Here is a 20,066-nt window from a genome sequence, read left to right on the forward strand (position 1 = left end):
CGAGCCTCCTGGCCCCGGCGCTCTGCTGGGTGCCTTACACTCACTCAGAGCCACAGCAGGAAAGTGGGTAATGACATTGCCATTTCGCAAACGGCAGGCAAAGAGGGGGCCAGCCCCACATCCTTCAGATAGTAAGAGTAGGGGTGCTGTGATTTGTACTTGTTCAGCTGCACAGAACGGTGGGATCTAGGGTGTCATCTAGCCTCTCATTTTGCATGGTGGGGGTGACTTAGCGTAGAAACGGAAAGGGGCTTGTGCAAGGGTGTACAGCACCCAACAACTTGACCCCAGATCCATCTCTCAATGCAGGTTTCATCCAGAGTGCAACTTGTATTCCAGGGGTTTGAACTAGGTGCCGAGAACAGTGTCTGCACCTTTACCTGCACTGGTCTCATTATCCCCAGTGCATGATTGACGCTTCATAGCCGTACCCTTCTCACCCTACCCAGCCCTCAAGACCCCATCACTCAGTATCCGTCGGACGAATAGGAATGAGTTGTTGAGTTCTCCGGGAAGCATAGATGGATTCTCAGGGTCCTGCCCTCTCTAGACCTCATGCCTCAGCCACTTCAGCCTGTTCCTGTCTCTCACCTGTGCCTCTTGCTATGCTCAGAATTGACATGCTCACTCTAGCCTCTCAGCTTGCCGTGTTTTGTGTCTTCTTCAGCTCTTTGTACTGTCTGAGAAGATGGGCTAGAGAACTTGGTGTCTCTCTCTTAACATCTACACTGCCTAGCAATTTATTATTATAGTAATATACTGCCCCGGCAAAAGACGTTCTCATCCATGAACTTATTCAGTGCTCACAGTGATCCTTTGTAGTCCAGGGCTGTCAGTTACTGAGAGGAACCGTGTAAAGCTACACAGCTCGTGGCATTTGTATGATTATGAGCATTTATTACGTTCCTGCTACATGAGCTGCCTATACTGTCAATACATATTGTTTCATTTCTCGCAACAGACCATTGTACAGGTGAGGAAACCGGGTCAGAAAAGTGCAGGATCTTGCCAAAGATGACATAATCACCAAGTGGCAGGATTCAAGCCAAGAGGCAGCTCCAACTGTGCCTCTCGGAGGCAAGGACGTGGCCAGCCTGGGAGATGCACGGCCTTGGCCACAAGAAGAGGGGGTATTAACTAGAAGGAAAGAGGGTGCCGGGGCTCCGGGCCTGCTGGAAAGCTCAGAAGGAAGGAGGAGGGGTGTGTGCTGACAGCCTGAGCACACACTTGACCCAGCAAGCTGGTGGACCTTTGCAGACAAGTAATGAGAGAGAAGGAACCCGTGTATCTCACAGTGACATCTCACCGGGTGCTGTGGCAATTTGAGTTTTTCTCGCTTGTTGTTTTCTTTTGAAAAATTTTAAAGGCAGAAAAGTTAGAAGAGTGGATCCAACAACACCCATGTACCCTTCACCTGGATTGATTATGTTACTAACTTTATGTCATCCCTCACCGCTTATTTATTTTGCTGAACTGTTTTAGAATTCTGTCACATGCATCTTGACTTCCATCTTTATGTATTTTAACTATGTTTCTCCTAGGAATTGTAAATAAAGGATCATCAAAATCAGTTGTAAGAAAATCAGCAATCATTTCACAGTATAATCTAACATGTATGTAGTTTCTCAGTTCTAAGAAAAAATATCACTTAATGGCTATTTCCTTTTTTTACCCTAATGCTTAGTTCAAGGTTGAGGCATCATATTTAGCCACTGTCTCTAGGCTTTTTAAAACTGTGGTCTGGGGCTGACACCATGGCATAGTCTATTAAGCTTGTGCCTGCGGTACAGGCATTGCATAAGAGTACCAATTCGAGTCCTGCCTACTGTACTTTCTTTTTTTAAAGATTTTATTTATTTTTATTGGAAAGGCAGATATACAGAGAGGAAGAGAGACAGAGAGGAAGATCTTCTGTCTGATGGTTCACTCTCCAAGCAGCCGCAATGGCTGGAGCTGAGCCGATCTGAAGTCAGGAGCTTCTTCCGGGTCCCCCACACAGGTGCAGAGTCCCAAAATTTTTGGCTGTCCTCAATTGTTTTCCCAGGCCACAAGTAGGAAGCAAGACTTCTCCGTCTGTCTTCTCTTTTTTTTTTTTCCCTTTTTTTTTTATTATTAATTCATTAATTACATTGTATTATGTGACACAGTTTCACAGGTGCTTGGATTCTCCCCACTCCTCCCCAAACCCTCCCACCATGGTGGAGTCCTCCACCTTGTTGCATAACCATAGTTCAAGTCTGTCTTCTCTTTGTCACTCTGCCTTTCCTCAAATGAGAAAATAACAAATAAATCTGGAGGTGAGGGAATCTGTGCTCCCCTCACCCACCTATGACATTAACTTTGTGGAAGACTGTGGGCTGAGTTATCTTACGGAATGACCACATTCTGCGCTTGCCTGATGAGTTTCTTTGTGCTTAATCTGTTTCTGTCCGGAATACCACATCAGTAATGCTGTTGGCTAGGCCACATGGAAGCCCGGTCTCCCACATGGGTTCATAGCCCAAGCACATGGGCCATCTTCCGCTGCTTTCCCCAGGTGCATTAGCAGGGAGCTGGATCGGAAATGAGGCAGCTGGGATGTGAAGCGGTGTTGGCAGCGGTGGCAGTGGTGCCAATTTAACCCACTACTCCACAGCCCCGCCCCAGATGGGAAGATTTCAAAGGATCTGGAGGTCCTTAATTGGGTAGGAGAAGGGATGGCATAAATATGTCTGTGGGGACCCATAATGCCTGCACTCCGCACACCTAAATGAGATGCACTGACTCTATTGTGTGCATTTTTTGGGGAAGAGAGTAATGATATTCATAGAACAGGCCCAGCACAGTAGCCTAGTGGCTGAAGTCGCCTTGCACATGCTGGAATTCCCATGTAGGCACTGGTTTGTATCCCCACTGCTCCACTTTCCTTCCAGCTCCCTACTTGAGGCTTGGGAAGGCATTCAAGGACAGCCCAAAGCCTTGGGATCTTGCACCGTCTTGGGAGACCTGGAAGAGGATCCTGGCTCCTGGCTTCAGATTGGCACAGCAGCTTCAGCTGTTGCGGCCAATTGGGGAGTGAATCAGTGGATGGAAGATCTTCCTCTCTGTTTCTCTTCCTCTCTGTATGTCTGACTTTGAAATTTAATAATAATAATAATAATAATAATAATAATAATAATAATAATAAAAGATATTCAAAGGGCCTCAAGGCCCTAAGAGGTTAAGAAACAGTAGTCGGGCCCGGTGGCATGGCCTAGCGGCTAAAGTCCTCGCCTTGAACGCCCCGGGATCCCATATGGGCGCCGGTTCTAATCCCGGCAGCTCCACTTCCCATCCAGCTCCCTGCTTGTGGCCTGGGAAAGCAGTTGAGGATGGCCCAATGCATTGGGACCCTGCACCCGCATGGGAGACCTGGAAGAGGTTCCTGGTTCCCAGCTTCGGATCGGCGCGCATCGGCCCGTTGCGGCTCACTTGGGGAGTGAATCATCGGATGGAAGATCTTCCTCTCTGTCTCTCCTCCTCTCTGTATATCCAGCTTTCCAATTTAAAAAAAAAAAAAAAAGAAAGAAAAAGAAACAGTAGTCTATCCAATGAGGCAGACATCACAGAGCTGGTTTCTGGGGGCCTTGTTCATTCTGAACTGACATCTTTTTTTTTTTTTTTTTTTGTTAAGATTTATTTTTTATCTTTATTGCAAAGTCAGATATACAGAGAGGAAAAGAGAGGAAGTCTTCCATCCAATGATTCACTCCCCAAGTGACCACAACAGCCGGAACTGAGCCAATCCTAAGTTAGAATCTTGGAACCTCTTCTGGGTCTCCTACACGGATGCAGGATCCCAAGACTTTGGAACATGCTTGACTGCTTTCCCAGGCCACAAGCAGGGAGCTGGATGGGAAGTGGGGTTACCAGGATTAGAACTGGCACCTGTGTGGGATCCCGGGGTGTTCAAGGCAAGGACTTTAGCCTCTAGGCCACCATGCCAGGCCCTGCACTGACATCTTTAAAGAAAATGACACCAAGCTGTAACTACTCTCCTCTGAGTCCTGTCCTTCAGAGTGGGCTCTATTTCAGTGTCATTTGCAGGAGTCGGGCGTGCCCTGGCCCCCGGCTCCAGGCACCCAGGAGGAATCCCGTTCTTGTCCTCACAGGTGTTCCGAATGCCAAGATTCCCTCACCAACTGGTACTATGAGAAGGATGGGAAGCTCTACTGCCACAAGGACTACTGGGCCAAGTTTGGGGAGTTCTGCCACGGGTGCTCCCTGCTGATGACAGGGCCTGTCATGGTGAGCAAGTCCCTCTGTCTCTCCCCTGTTGGCCCCCTGCAAGAGTGGGGTTCTCGTGGGTGTCCCTAGGGTTCCTCGTGGTCATTCATATTTTGATCTTTACAATACCTCTCCCTGTATTTTGACCCATTCTGACAGTCTGATGCTGAGCGTGGACGCACAGGCGGGCAGTAGACAGCACAGCAGAATAGAAGGACCCTAAAAGAGGACGACACATTGATGTGTTCAGTGGAGTGGGCTTGCGGAGTGACTCTGCCTCCTCCTAGTATGTTCTGTAGACAGGCGAAGGGCTTTAAGCATAATCATAACTGCTGAGGAGGGACTGTGAACCTTCATGTAGCTAAGACCAGAATAAATGTATGTCTGTATGTATGCATTGCAGTCTGACATTTGTTTGAAAGCTCAGGGGCATAGTGTGAGAGGGTAGGTTTAGCTGAAGATAGATTTGTTTTTATTGGAAAGGCAGATTTACAGAGAGAAAAAGAGACAAAAATCTACCATCCTCTGGTTCACTCGCTAAATGGCTGCCAACAGCTGGAGATGTGCTGACCCAAAGCCAGGAGCCAGGAGCTTCCTTTGGGTCTCCCACATGGGCGTGGAGTTCCAAAGCTTTGATCCACCCTCCTACTGCTCTCCCAGGCCATAAGCAGGGAGCTGGATAGGAAATGGAGCAGTCAGGACTCAAACCAGCACCCAAGTGGGATACCAGCGCTTGCAGGTGGAGGATTAGCAAGTTGAGCCATCTTGCTGGTCCCAGAAGTAGATCCTTGGTTAAAGGTCGTCCACCCTCGACCCACTCTCACTCCAGGAGCAGCAATAATTCACTGCCTTCCCTCTTCTGACTCACAGGTGGCTGGGGAATTCAAGTACCACCCAGAGTGCTTTGCCTGTATGAGCTGCAAGGTGATCATCGAGGATGGGGACGCATACGCCCTGGTGCAGCATGCCACCCTCTACTGGTAAAAGGGGATCCTGTGTGCGTCCTTCCCCATGGGAGTGGCCAGCAGGTACCATAAACCAGAGAGAAAGACCTGCCATCAGAGCTCTGAATCCTTGTGACAAACGTGCTCTTAGCCAGCCCTGTAACCCATGAGCAGAAGAGTTACTCTCTCTGTCTTCTTTGCCTGCCATGCCCTCCTGCGCCCTGCAAGCCTCCCAGAGGGAAGGCATAGTTGGGAAGACTCGGGAACAAGTCTAGATCGTGAAAGGCAGAGACTCCCTAGTGTTCACCCAGCTGCCCCATCCAACTGCCCCCCGTCTAAACAGGAATCGGCCTGGGTCCTAGGGACAGCATAGGAGCTCGGGCAGCACAGTTCTCACTCTTAGTCCAAAGCCAAGTGAAAGGCCAGTTCTTCCCAGCCCACCGCTTGCTACACTCTCAGGAGGCTAGGAACATGACCAGGAAGGGGTTCATGAGACCAACAGAACTGTTGTCAGCAGCCTCGCGGTGGTGGTGGGGGGCGGGGTTGGGACTGGAGGAGGCTTTTATTTGAGGCTGCAAAATCTCAACCCCCTCTGTGTCCCCTCCTCAGCGGGAAGTGCCACAACGAGGTGGTCCTGGCACCCATGTTCGAGAAGCTATCCACAGAATCCGTGCAGGACCAGCTGCCCTACTCCGTCACACTTATCTCCATGCCAGCCACCACCGAGGGCAAGCGGGGTTTCTCCGTGTCTGTGGAGAGTGCCTGCTCCAACTATGCCACCACCGTGCAAGTCAAAGAGTGAGTATTTTGAGAACCCTGAAGCAGGGCTCGCTCTCTCTCTTTTTTTTCCTTAGGATTTATTTATTTTTATTGGAAAGGTAGAGAGAGATCTTCCATCTGCTGGTTCACTCCCAATGGCTACAACAGCCAGAATCCAAGAGCTTCTTCCAGTTCTCCTACATGGGTGCAGGGACCCAAAGCTTTGAGCCAGTCTCACTTGCTTCCCTAGCACATTAACAGGGAACTGGCTGGGAAGTGGAACAGTCGGGACTCGAACCAGCACCCACATAGGATGCTGATGCTGCAGGCAGAGGGAGGATTAACGTCTACTCCAGTGTCAGCCCCAAAACAGAGGTCCTTGAGCAGAGTCCACAGATGGGCCCTAGGGGACTTAGAACCCCCCAAGTCTAATGTATGGTGACCTGTAGCCTCCTCTAACATCTTTCTACCTACCAGAGCCCACTGTGTTGTAACCCAACCTGGGCCTTGGTGATCACTGTCCTCTCTGCCTGGTCTACTTCCTACCTGACACTGAAGGCCAGAGGTGCTCACCTTCTAAGAGTCAGGCCTCAAAGCATGTTTGCCCTTTAAAGTGATCTGGCTTGATTAAGTAGACTAGTTTGCCTTGTTCGGCATAACATGCCCAAGAATCTGGAACAGCAACTGGCATCAGCAGGTTTTGTTGGTTGCTTTTCTATTTGGTTGATTGAGTTAATGAATGGAGAAAGGAGGAGAAATCGGAGTCCACCGTCAAAAAGCCTGGGTCCATCTTATGCCAGTCTTGATGGCACCTGTCAGCAGGTGCTTACCCCGTGAATACTGAGTGTGCACCCATTGTGTGCTAAATCCTAGGCTGGCGGTTGTAGTCGAGGTGAGAGGTACCAGTGTTGGGGACAGCAGGGAGGAGGTAAGAGGGGCGGTGGTTATGTTCAGGGCAGAAGGAGAAGCATGCCTCCAGTGGTGGGAGTCTGGTGGGTCTAGTGTAGGTTGGGTGGTTAGAAGTAACCCGAAAAAGGCCCTTAGGCATGGAGAGCCTGGGATGTGAAGATCTTAAACAATCCATTGAGGAGTTTAGGTGGCGAGGGGATGCATGAAGGTTAGTCTGTTTTAGAAGGAGCACAGGAGTGCAGGTTGGATGGGAGAAGGGAACGCCTAGACATGTAGAAGCGGGTTAGAAGGCAATTGTGGTGATCCAAGTTAGAGATCTTGGTAAGCATGGTGATGGAGAACCAGCAGGATTCTCAGGGATGGGTAGGGGCAGGGGGAGAAAGGGAGAGAAGAGGGATGAGGGGAACTGCAAGTGGGGAAGTGGAGGTCCCAAGTTTGTGATTTAGGCCACAGGGTAAGCAGTGAAGCCTTTGCCTGAGAGCATCCTGGGGAAGGTTACTGCCCCGTTCTGTGGCGTGACCACTTGTGTGGCCAGCAGGGGCTTGGAGCCTTGTGAGCTACACTCCATAAGCAGAACCAGTCAGGCTGATTTGGGGGAACAATGCCTTTGCCCTTTCTATTCTAGGGTCAACCGGATGAACATCAGTCCTAATAACCGCAATGCCATCCACCCTGGGGACCGCATCCTGGAGATCAATGGGACCCCGGTCCGCACTCTCCACGTCAAGGAGGTAGGATGTGTGGCCAGCCTATCTGGTGGGAATGGGACGTGAGACCCACAGTGAGATCAGTCTATGGCCTTCATCTCTTCCCACCCCAACTCCACCCACATCTCTTCATCTTGGCCCTGAGCCCGTGACCACTGGTGACCCTCTGTGTCAGCACAGCAGGTTCCCAGGGAGGGAATGACCTGACAGATGGGGGAGGTGACAGGATGCCAGTGGCCGCTGAAGGCCACCATGGGCCACGTTGTGCTTGGATCATCCAGATTGGCGGTGGGTGGCTTGGGCCAGGGCAGCCTGCTGGAGGAGCTGGCCTTAGCTGTGTTCTTGGCCAAAAGGTGGAAGATGCGATCAGCCAGACGAGCCAGACACTTCAGCTGCTGGTTGAACATGACCCGGTCTCTCAGCGCCTAGACCAGCTGCGTCTGGACGCCCGGCTCTCTCCCCACATGCAGAGTGCCAGACACTCCCACACACTTAGCACCCTGGACACCAAGGAGAACCTGGAGGGGACGCTGAGGAGACGCTCCCTGAGGTACCACCTCAGCCCCGGGGTGCCCCCCTATGTGTTCCCCAGTGAAGCTAAGCTGCTGCCTTTTGGAGGCCAGCAGAGTCGGGAGGGAAGAAGCTGGCCAGGCTGTTGGGAGCTGGACTGCCTCAGCTGTCCCTATGGGGAATCCCAGTTTGTAGCCAGGGTCTGTGCAGGCCCAGCTCTGTGGCAGGCTACCTTAGAAACCAGAGGATCCGGCTCCATCCACCGAGCTCCTGAGTTAGCCAGGAGGCAATGATGCCGGAGCCTGCAGGGCAGCAGGACGTGTAGAGGCAGCATGGAGCCTGTCAGCGCCAGGCAGAATAGAGTATGCATGTGTGAGGAGTTGGACAGCTTCATTCATCTCTCTCTCTCTCTCTCTTTTTTTTATTATTAATTACATTGCATTATGTGACACAGTTTTATAGGTACTGGGATTCCCCCCACCCCTCCTCAAACCCCTCCCCCCATGGTGGATTCCTCCACCTTGTTGCATTACCACAGTTCAAGTTCAGTTGAGATTCTTTCATTGCAAGCATATACCAAGCATAGAGTCCAGCGTCTTATTGTCCAGATAAGTTCAACGGCTTGTTGGGAAGACCATCTCTGGTCTGATGGTAGAGCCGGCAGAGTATCATCCCATTCAATTAAAAGCCCCAATATAACATCAGCAACAATTTATAACGTTATGGAATTAATTGACGTAGTATTGAGTAACCAATATGTTAAAAAAAAAAAGTGCAAGTTCTTAACCACATCCTGTGACTTCTTCATTGACATTTCAATTTTAGTTTATATACAACCAGGTTCTATACACCTTAAAATGACTATAGATTACTATTCAGCTGTCTTGTATCTATTTTCATTATAGTATTTAACAGTTTATTGTGTTGAAGCATAATTTTGCTGAACCTGGCTTTTTTTTCAGGTAGTTTAGACTGGCTTATAACTCTAACGAGACATATGTCAACAGTTTAGGTGCAGAACAGTTTTAGGAGGGGTGTGCAGAGAAATCTTCAATACCCCAGTGAGGAGTAACTAATCTTTGTGTCCCACCTAGTAAGGTATAAGTGAATCCACGCTGACCGTTTCCTGTCTGATTCTAAGCTTTCCTTGTTGTTCTCTATCTATTCTAGATTGTTTGTTGGTTTGTTTGTTTGTTTTGAGCAATCCTGATGGTCATTGCCAGAGAGAGTGGGGATCCAAAGTTGGAACCAAGGGAGGACCAGAGAAAGCTCCCCTCCCTAGTCCTGAAGGAAGTTTACTGTTCTTCTGTTTCTGCGGACTGCCATCTCTCTCTTTTTTTTAAGACTTAAGTTCGGGCACTTTATTTATTTATTTATTTATTTATTTTTAAAGCTTCACTTATTTTAATTGGAAGTGCAGATCAGATTTACAGAGAGAAGGAAAGACAGAACCACTGGTTCACTTCCCAAATGGCTGCAACAGCTGGAGCTGCACTGATCTGAAGCCAGGAGCCAGGAACAACTTCTGGGTCTCCCACGCAGGTGCAATGTCCCAAGGCTTTGGGCCTTCCTCGATTGCTTTTCCAGGACACAAGCAGGAAGCTAGGAGGGAGTGAAGCAGCTGGGACATGAACTGGCACCCATGTGCCGTCAGGCATCTTCAGCTGGTGTTGGTCGGAAACAGCCTTCTCCACAAGAAACTCCCGTTGTCACTCCTGGCCACCGCTCAGCCAGTGGAGTCAGTCAGTGGAGTCAGTCCTGCAACAAGAGACCCCGTGGAAGTGGCCAGAGTACTGCTCAGATACCTGGAGGACCATCTCTCAGGAGGAGGGGAGAGATTGACGGGTGTGCTCTGGTGGCACAGGCGGCAGGAGTCAGAGCGAGGCTGAGCAAGCCTGCAGGGCCGGACAGACCAAGAGCCAGCCAGTTACATCTTCCACAGGGAGCCCAAGTCGAACAAGAGCCCAGCACAGACGGAAGCCAGCAGGGTCATAGGTTCACACCCTTCTTATCTTGTCTTCACCATGCCCAAGTAGCAGTGATCAGCCAATTTATTATTACTGGCTACTTTTGAAAAATATAGTGGCCTTCTTGCTATTAAAAAAAAACAATAATAAATGCACATCTTAAAATTCAGGAAATAGGGCCCAGTGTAGTAGCTTAGTGTCTAAAGTTGTCACCTTAAATGCACCCGGATTCCATCGTATCCTAACTGCTCTGCTTCCCATCCAGCTCCCTGCTGTGGCCTGGGAAAACAGTCCAGGACAACCCAAAGCCTTGGGACCCTGCACCCACGTGGGAGACCTGGAAGAGGTTCCTGGCTCCTGACTTCGGATCAGCTCAGCTCTGGCCATTGAGGCCACCTGGGGAGTGAATCAGCAGACAGAAGGTCTTCCTCTCTGTATATCTGATTTTCCAATAAAAATAAATCTTTTTTTAAAAAAATTCAGGAAATAGGAGGAGGCACCAAGATGTGCAACTTAGCATCCAAAATCCAATTTGCTCCTTGAAAAAATTTTGTTTCCAATCTGTTTATTTGAGAGAAAGAGAAATAATGTTCCTCTGTGTCAGTTCGCTCCCTGAAAGCCTACAATAGCTAGGGCTGGGCCAGCACCAAAGCCAGGAACCAGGAACTCAAGCCAGGTCCTCCACGTGGGAGATGGAACCCTTCTTAACTTGCACCATTACCGCTGCCTCCCAGGGTTTGTGTTAGCAGGAAGCTAGAGCCAAAGTCAGGGATCTTTAAATTTTCTTTTAAAGATTTATTTATTTTATTTGAAAGATTTACAGAGAGAAAGAGAAAGAGATGGAGAGAAAGAAATCTTCTGTCTACTGGTTCACTCCCCAAATTGCCTCAATGGCCAGAGCTGAGCCAGTCCACAGCCGGGAGCCAGGAGCTTCTTTGGGTCTCCCATGTGGGTGCAGAGGTCCAAGCCCTGGACCATGTCTGCTGCTTTCCCATCTTTAACCCGGTTTGTACCTGATTCAGAGAGATGCGGGAGATGATGGTTTTACCATCCACCCACAAGCATTCTGAGTGGGTGGTAACATCTAACGTGTTCTCCACATGGGAAATATGCCAAGTTCCCGTTTTGAAGATGTTGTGAGGCTTAAATAAACCCCTGGTGCCTAGCATCCCCAAACAGCATGTCAGTCATTAAGCAAACTTGCCTCATCCCCCAGCAACAGCATCCAAATCCCAGAAGTCAGAAGGGACAGGTACCCCTGGCAGGTGCCTGCAGACCACCAATTCTCACACCCCTCTCTCCTCACCCTCAGGCGCAGTAACAGCATCTCCAAGTCTCCCGGCCCCAGCTCACCAAAGGAGCCCCTGCTGCTGAGCCGGGACATCAGCCGCTCTGAGTCCCTGCGCTGTTCCAGCAGCTGCTCCCAGCAGATCTTCCGGCCGTGTGACCTGATTCACGGGGAAGTCCTGGGCAAGGGCTTCTTTGGGCAGGCCATCAAGGTGAGCATGGGCAGCTGCGGCCATGATGGCGGTAGCTTTGCTTTTCTGCCCCTCCCCCTACATCACCCCCGCTCTCATCCTGTGGGTGGCCTCACCCCATACTCTGTAGGACCTCCAGGCCACCGCTATTACACCAAGCTGGTGGCCCTTTGAGACCCAGGTTGGGGGTGAGGCACGCCAATGGCCCTCCTGCCACCAGTCAGTCAGTGTAAGGTGCAGGCCTCGGTGCCCTGAGCACACAGGGGAGTGGCTCCCACCCCCCTGGAGAAGGACCTCTCCAGGACTAACCTCTCTCTTTCTCTCTTCCTCCTCTTCCTCCTCCTCTTTCTCCTCCTCCTGTGCTGAGACCTGGGAGGGGGGGTCAGGTAAGCAGTGTTTCTCAGCTTGTGCAGCTGGAGAATTCACCTAGCTCCCTGGTGCATGCCTGCGGCATGGACCCTCCTGTCCCCAGACTTCTGTTCACCCAAGGGACTCACCTCCTGTACCAGATGACCAGAGAGCCCTGCTTGGCTTGGCAGTGTCCCCTCCCCACGTCCCTCCTATGGGTTCTCACCAGCCCTCCTACTCTTCCTCCTCCCCCTGCCATCACCCCCATGCATGCCCAGCTCTCCGGGAAGAACGGATATGCTTCTCTGAGTTCCCTGCTGCCCCGGGCTGTGCATCTTATACTCACCAGCTCCGTCTTCCCCCTCCTCCTCCTCCTCCTCCTCTGCCTCCTCTGGCTCAGCATGGCCTCCAAGGGCGGAGATGGCATAGGCCATCTCACACAGTTCTCCAGGGCTATGTCCCCGGCTCTGCTTCACTCATGGTTGCCCTCCCCGTAGGTCACACACAAAGCCACCGGCAAAGTGATGGTGATGAAGGAGTTGATCCGATGTGATGAGGAGACACAGAAGACTTTTCTGACCGAGGTAGGGAGACAAGGAGGGGGCAGGGTGGTCATGGGAAGAGAGAGGGCAGTGCTCAGAAATCAAGGTCTCGGGTGGGCAGGCAGGAGGAGACTCGGGTTTGGACTGAGCGCCCTGAGCAGCTAGGCAGAGGAGAGAACTGGAGGAGCATCATCCCTACCCTTCTTCTAGATCACAGCCTAGTTATATATTCAGTGAACAAATACTAAAGATCACCGAAACTGGGCACGAGGAACCCCCAGATCATAAGATGTAGTGTTCAGGTTTGGAGGTGGTAGCTATGGTAGCACAACTCAGCATCATCACCAACCACCAGAACACTGGGCCCCGCTCTAATCCTAGATAAGCATGGTTGCCAGGATGAGGACTGCGAGGCCATCCGTGTGTAGGGGGTGATCTGTGCTCTGTGTGACCTTAGTACTGGCCACATCCCACGGCTAGGATGGCAGGAGGGCAGCTGACACCAGTGAAGCCACATTCCCTGAGGGAGACGTGCTGGGTTAACCCCCGCCAACCCTGCTTGGCTTCCACCACCCACAGGTGAAAGTGATGCGCAGCCTGGACCACCCCAATGTGCTCAAGTTCATTGGTGTGTTGTACAAAGACAAGAAGCTGAACCTGCTGACTGAGTACATCGAGGGGGGCACACTGAAGGACTTCCTACGCAGTGTGGTAAGTACACAAGCATGTGGTCACCCAGGACCTGGTAGGTTGTTGGTGGGGGTGGGAGGGAGAAGATACTGGGGGTACCACTGCTCTGCCCCCAGAGCCTTGAAGGCCAGAGGGACCCTGCGGTGTCCCAAAAGGACTGTGCTGGGAAGGACTGAATTCCCATGCGGTCTGGACTACATGGTGAAGCAGGGGGAAAACGAAACCCAGCAGCCTGTGACAGGCATTCCCCTCCCTTCAGGACCCGTTCCCCTGGCAGCAGAAGGTCAGATTTGCCAAAGGCATCGCCTCCGGAATGGTGAGTCCCACTCATCACCTCACCTCCACCTAGGGAGCCAGAGATGGGTGGGGGACGTGACTCCCAGCCTAGCCCTGGAGGACGGGCAGCAATTAGATCTAAGATGCTGGGCAGAAAGGCCCCAGGCTTGAGCTGATGACAGCAACCGCGACCTGGGAGGAGAAAGAAAGAGATGAGCTATGTCACCCAGGAAACAAACCGATCCCATCCAGACAGCTGACCAAGGGCTTTCTGTACTGAGCCAGTTTCTTCCTCACAACAACCCTGGTTCCCAGGCAGGAAGCCCAGACTAGAGAGGGATAGAGCTGGAATCCTGTGCAGGTCAACCCGACCGCCACACTGCTGGAACAGAGTGCCTCAGGGTTAAGGTTAGTCCCTGTGTCCCCAGCCGAGGAGTCTGGACTATATTTAGAAAGCCAGGACAAATGTGGAAGAGTTCTCAGCAAGAAAGTTTGCGTGACCAGAGCCATGCATGTGCTCGCACATGAGTCGGGGCATGACCAGCGGGAGTCAGAACAGGGCAGCTGGCAATCGGGGAGGGAAAGGCAGTAAAGGGAGGGGCCTGGGAGAATGGTGGTGTCACTTACCAGGCATTCCAATGGTGTGACAGTGAAAAGGAGCAGGTAGAGTGTTTGCTGAGTGACGTGCTGGCAACACTTCTTGGCATCTATCCCCACCCAGGGTAGGAAACTGGTGGGGAGGGCACCCACTGCCCATGCAGGCCTAGATCTGAGTCAAGTGCCCAGTGGAGCGGGAGACTTTTAGAGAACAGTGAAAACTTACACACCAGCCACCAGGGCCCATGGTTGCTAAGCAAAAGATTGGGCAGGATCTTCCAGCAGGGTGGGAAGGGAAGTCCAGTGATGAGGGGGACCAAGGGAGAGGAGGAAGAGGAAGGTCAAGGTCTGGTGGGCTTACTGGGCCCTTGACTCATATTTCTGCTTACAGGCCTATCTGCACTCCATGTGCATCATCCACCGGGATCTGAACTCGCACAACTGCCTCATCAAGTTGGTATGTCCAGCATTCCAGGTCTTGATCTGACCCTGCCCGTAAGGAGGGTGACTGTCCTCTGCAGCGTCCAGGCCAGAGATGTTAACCCAGGAGTTCTCCCCTTACCCCTCCTGCTACTTCCAATACCCACGTTAAGTCTGTAAGTTCTCAGAGCCAGACAGACACCTCCTGTCACTAGGTGGGCAGAAACACTTCAGAAGTTTCCTTAACTATGTACCAACCTCTGGTTTTGCCCCCATCACACTCCACATCACAAACCAGAAGCAGCTGTTTGCTGACCTCACCTGAAGACACAGCCCAAGGCCACAGAAGGAGTAAATTCTCAGGCACTCATGGGAGGCCAGCCTTCTCCCACTGCCTCTCAGACATGGCTGTACAGTTTTCTTTCTCCTGCTGACTCACCATCTGGGTGGCTTCCCACAGGCTCTTGCCTCTGTACACATACCAGATAAAATCACAACCCCTTTCCACATGGCAACCTCCTCGCCTCTGCCCCCATGGCTCTTCAAAGAGTTTTTGTCCCCCAGGTCCCTCTGACTGAGTGTGGCCACCTTAACTTTTCCTCTGTATCTTCGTTCTAGCCAATGACTCAAATCTTTAAGGAACAAGACAAAACAGAGAATACACACACACACACACTGACACGATCTCCAGTCCCACTTCGGAGTTCCACACCAATGGGCTGGGCACCTGCTGTATGCAGACACTTGACTGTTAGAACCTCAAATGCCCAACTTCACTCCCCCAACCGAGGCTCCCTGTGACCTTGTCCTCCCCTTCTCGGGGTCTCCCCCACCCCCCACCCCCAGGATCAGGTTTGAGAATGTCCCCACCAGGTCCTGACTCTAGCTGCCTGTGCTACCCAGGACAAGACCGTGGTGGTGGCAGACTTTGGGCTGTCGCGGCTCATAGTGGAAGAGAGGAAAAGGCCCACAGTGGAGAAGGCCGCCACGAAGAAGCGGACCCTGCGCAAGAATGACCGCAAGAAGCGCTACACAGTGGTGGGAAACCCCTACTGGATGGCCCCCGAGATGCTCAATGGTGAGTCCTGGCAGGCCCAGAGCTCAGGGCCGGATGCTTGTCACATGTTGCCACACCAGGCCTCAGACGTGCTACTCCTCCAAGCTCAGGCAGTCCGGGAACTGGTCAGGATCCCATCCAGGGCTTAGGGTGAGTCCGGCTGTGGCTTCTGTGCCGCAGGGCTAAGCTGTTGCTGTTCGCTTCTGTGCTAGTCTCCATGCTGAGAATTGACATGTGCTGCCCCCTGGTGGACAATGCTCAAGCCAGTCAGAAGTGATGACAATGAGTTCTGGAAACAGGGTTAGGGCAGAAGCCTCAGAAATGATCTGATCTGACCCAGGGTATGTGTCCTGAATTTATTTAGTGGTTTGTTTGTTCATTCATTCATTTTTGAGGGGAGGACGGATCTGAAATCCAGAGATGTTCATTGGTTTACTGCACACAGCACAGAGAAGCGTGGAAGAGCCCCACTGTGGCCAAGGATTCACTTGTCATGTAGTTTTGGCTTACAAATTGCAAGGTCTCTCCAAGGCAGGCCAGTTGGGGAAAGGCGGTTTGGGAAGAGCTACCTGATCCAGGCAGCCTTTAGTGCAGGGCATTGCTAAGGGACATAAATATAACTGCCTGTTCTCTGGGTTTCCCAAGGAAAGAGCTACGACGAAACAGTGGACGTCTTCTCTTTTGGAATCGTTCTCTGCGAGGTGAGCTCAAGCACAAAGACCCTGCCCCAGATGACAGGCTTGGCAGCTCTGTCCAACCCCAGAACCAGAGAACCAGGCGTCTTGCCACTGCCATGAATGTGGCACGGGCAGAGAGAATGCCATTTCATGCCATGTCTTTATGGCTTCACCACAGTGGGGTCTTATTGGTCACATGAGAAAGATAGAGCAGAGCAAATCTTTTTTATTTCCAACGAGAAAACAGTCTGCAAGGAAGGTGGCTTGCTCTGAGTAAAAGGCGGATGAACCTCGGAATGCCAACAGACAGGCAAGGGACTGTTCACGTGGCTGTCCATCCAGCTCCTAGGCCAGCTGCGGACCTTCCCTGGTCCCCTCTGTACCCTTTTCCCCAGACCCTGCTGATGCCCCCCACCTGAAGCCCAGGAAGTAGAAGTAGCCATTACAGGAAGTGTTGGACACCACAGGGTAGAGTGGAAAGATTCCTATCAATAGATTAGCAACTGGTCAGCCAGGCATTCATCTAACACACACACACACACCCTGAGGCTTCAGTAATTCCTCCAAACACATGCTCTAAGAGAAAGAAGAGGAAAAGGAGTGGTTAGAATATTGAAAGAAAGGATTTTTACGTTTAATTTTTTTAAATATTATTTTGAATATTGTTTCAACAGTTGAGAAGGATGCAAGCCCATTTGGGTCTCCGGTTAGGGTGGGGAAGGTCGAGTATGGAGGCAGGTGGGTGGGACAAATGTTTCAGTTTCTTTCTTTCTTCTCTTGTATCTGCTAAGAAGAAGGGGGCATGTTTTGTTTTGTTTTATTTAAGATTTTTTTTTATTTGAAAGGGGCACAGAGAGGAAGCCAGACCTTCCATCCACTGGTTCACTGCCACAGTGGCCGGCGCGGAACCGATCCAAACCCAGTTCTCCTGCCTGGGTGCAGGGTCCCAAGGCTTTGGGCCATCCTCCACGTATTTCCTAGGCCACAGGCAGGGAGCTGGATGGGAAGTGGAGAATTGGCCAGTTGAGCCATTGTGTTGGTCCCAGGAAAATTGTCGTTTGTGGAATAGTTATTAACTGAACAGCTACTATGTAGAAAGCACTAGACTGGTGCAAAGGGTGTTGTCCACGAACCAGACCTAGTGCCTGCCTTGTCAGCTTAACTGTTCTGGAGGACGCAGCCAGAGGGGGACCCAGGCAGGGCAGGGAGTGCCAGCCTCAGGTGCTAATTGGAAACTTTCTTTTTCTCATTAATTTTTTTTTAAAGATTTATTTATTTTATTACAAAGTCAGATATACAGAGAGGAGGAGAGACAGAGAGGAAGATCTTCCATCTGATGATTCACTCCCCAAGTGAGCCGCAACGGGCCGGTGCGCACCGATCTGAAGCCAGGAACCTGGAACCTCTTCCGGGTCTCCCACGCGGGTGCAGGGTCCCAAAGCTTTGGGCCGTCCTCAACTGCTTTCCCAGGCCACAAGCAGGGAGCTGGATGGGAAGTGGAGCTGCCGGGATTAGAACCAGCGCCCATATGGGATCCTGGGGCGTTCAAAGCGAGGACTTTAGCCGCTGGGCCCTTTCTCATTAATTTTTAAAAAGATTTATTTCATGAGACACAACTGGAGGAACAAAGAGATCCTCCATCTGTTTTTTCACTCCTTCCCCCACCCCCAAAATGGCTTTGTAACAGCCCCGGGATTGGGCCAGGCTGAAGACAGGGACTTGGAACTCCAGCCACATGAGTCACAGGGACCCTCCAACACTTGGGTCATCTTCCACTGCCTTCCCAGGTGCATTAGCAGGGAGCTAGATCAGGAGAGGAGCAGCCGGAATGCACGGGAAGCTGGCACCGCAGGTGGCCGCTTAACTTGCAGCACCACAACATTGGCCCCTAAATTAATTAATTGAATGATTTGGGGAGGCAGGGAGACAGACAGACATCTGGAGAGCTGCCATCCTCTGGTTCTTTCCTTCCCATGTGCTTGCAGTGGCCAGGGCTATGTCTGCTGAAGTTAGAAGCCAGAAACTCAACCCCATTCTCTCCTGTGGGTGGCAGGAACCCAAATACTGGAATCACCACCATTGCATCCCCCACATTCTGCATTCACAGAAAGCTCAAGCTCAAGAAAGCTCAGGAGCCAGAGAAATTAAAGCCAGGCACTGCATCTCACCTGCCATCTTAGCCTATGACTCTTGCTCTTACTCTCTCTGCTGCCCACCCTTTTCCGTGCACACTCCAGCATCCGCTCCACTACCCTATATCCATGGCTTTCTGTGCTGGATCCCCCAAGTTCCCTCCTGAAAGTGTCTCCTCCCCCTGCAGATCATTGGGCAGGTGTACGCAGATCCCGACTGCCTGCCCCGCACACTGGACTTTGGCCTCAACGTGAAGCTTTTCTGGGAGAAGTTTGTCCCTACAGACTGCCCCCCAGCCTTCTTCCCCCTGGCTGCCATCTGCTGCAAACTGGAGCCCGAGAGCAGGTCTGTATCCTGTCCCTTTCTTTCACCTCTCGGAATATCTGTTTTATTTGTCCCAGCCTCAGGCCCTCCCTGGACCCTTCTCAGACAGCAGGGAGCCGGGGTAGCAGGAGGCGCAGTTAGAGGTGGGAGGGAATGTGACAGAGCCCTGGGCTCAGGAATGTTGATGCCACCCCTCGAGCCACCTCTGCCAGGCCAGGTTATGAAGGAAGGGATGTGGAGTTATAGCCGCAGATGAGCTGGGTGGGTAGATAGAAAAGACACAGAGAGACAGCCATTCAGAAGAAGGGGGGGTGGGCTACATTTGGCCTAGAAGTTAAAATCCGCACCCTCACCCTCCACTTCGGAGTGAATGGGTCCAGCCCCTGCCTCTAGCTCTTGACTCCAGCTTTTCACTGGCACAGACCCTGGGAGGGAGCAGTGATGGTTCAAGTCCCACCTGGGAGACCTGAGTTGAGTGCCTGGTTTTCAGCTTCCGCCTGGCCCAGTCCTGCAGGTCTTTCAGGTAATGAGCCAGTACAGAGGAGCTCTGTGCCTTCTCCCTCCCCACCGCCCCCTCTCTTCCATTCTGCCTCTCAAACACATTTTAAAAAGAAGAAGAAGCTTTAAAAGAAGAGCATTCATCCCAACCTTTTTTTTGGGGGGGGGGGGAGCTGGTTTTAAAGAACTATTTTTTTATTTCAGAGACAGAACTCCCATCCATCAAGTCACTCCTCAAATGCCCACAAGTGGTCAGGGTATGCTAGGCTGAAGCCCACATGGGTGGCAGGGACCCGAAGACCTGAGCCATTACCTACTGCCTTCCAGCATGTGCGGGGGCAGGAAGCTGGAATCAGGGGAAAGGAGGCAGGGCGCAAACCAGCGTACCAACCCCCGCCCTCCATATGGGACGCTGCTGGCAGCCAGATCCAACACTCAAGCCGTTCTCACAATGCCCTTTTTTCATCTTTCCATATTCCTCTGACCCCATCCCCACACGTACATCAGTCAGTTGATACCTTGGTGGTTGTTCCCCATGTTCCCTTTTCCTACCTGGTCTTGACAGTTAGCATTTTTGCTGACAATCTGAAAGTCTGTGGAGACTGTCTGCACATAAGAACCATAATATGGAGCTTCAAGTTTTTCCAGTTTCACTGTGTGAACAACAGTAAACAGCTTGGAAGCACTTAGCTAATTCTCCTTCTCAAGTTATTTTTTTAAAATCACCTTTATTTTTCACAGGTGACAACTTTTCATTCTTATCAAAGTTACCTCTGGTATTTTCAACTTGGCACATTACAACCACAGAATCATTCGAGGTTGATTTGTTTTTGTTTTTCTCTACAATCAAAAGTAATAGTTCTTTTACAAAGCAAATTTGATGGCCTGTGTTGTGGCACAGTAGGTTAAACCACCACGTTCTCCAACACTGGCATCCCATACGAGCGTGCCAATTCAAGTCCCAACTTCTCCACTTCTGAACTGG

The 20,066-nt window shown here is 51.3% G+C and overlaps 1 protein-coding gene across 4 annotated transcripts in view; it reads left to right on the forward strand.

The window, feature by feature from the left end:
- Nucleotides 1-20,066, forward strand: part of LOC101532959 (E3 ubiquitin-protein ligase RNF185) — a 107,339-nt gene that overhangs the window by 83,845 nt on the left and 3,428 nt on the right. For all 4 annotated transcript variants that reach the window (XM_058656886.1, XM_058656887.1, XM_058656888.1 and 1 more), the window contains 13 exons: nt 4,131-4,266; nt 5,116-5,225; nt 5,799-5,987; nt 7,483-7,588; nt 7,918-8,114; nt 11,354-11,540; nt 12,365-12,451; nt 12,989-13,120; nt 13,359-13,415; nt 14,364-14,429; nt 15,296-15,470; nt 16,095-16,150; nt 18,447-18,604. In XM_058656886.1, the coding sequence (XP_058512869.1) occupies nt 4,131-4,266; nt 5,116-5,225; nt 5,799-5,987; nt 7,483-7,588; nt 7,918-8,114; nt 11,354-11,540; nt 12,365-12,451; nt 12,989-13,120; nt 13,359-13,415; nt 14,364-14,429; nt 15,296-15,470; nt 16,095-16,150; nt 18,447-18,604 (1,656 nt within the window). The remainder of the gene's footprint in view (nt 1-4,130; nt 4,267-5,115; nt 5,226-5,798; nt 5,988-7,482; nt 7,589-7,917; nt 8,115-11,353; nt 11,541-12,364; nt 12,452-12,988; nt 13,121-13,358; nt 13,416-14,363; nt 14,430-15,295; nt 15,471-16,094; nt 16,151-18,446; nt 18,605-20,066) is intronic.

This window comes from Ochotona princeps, chromosome 29 (genome assembly GCF_030435755.1).
Source record: "Ochotona princeps isolate mOchPri1 chromosome 29, mOchPri1.hap1, whole genome shotgun sequence".
NCBI lineage: Eukaryota > Metazoa > Chordata > Mammalia > Lagomorpha > Ochotonidae > Ochotona > Ochotona princeps.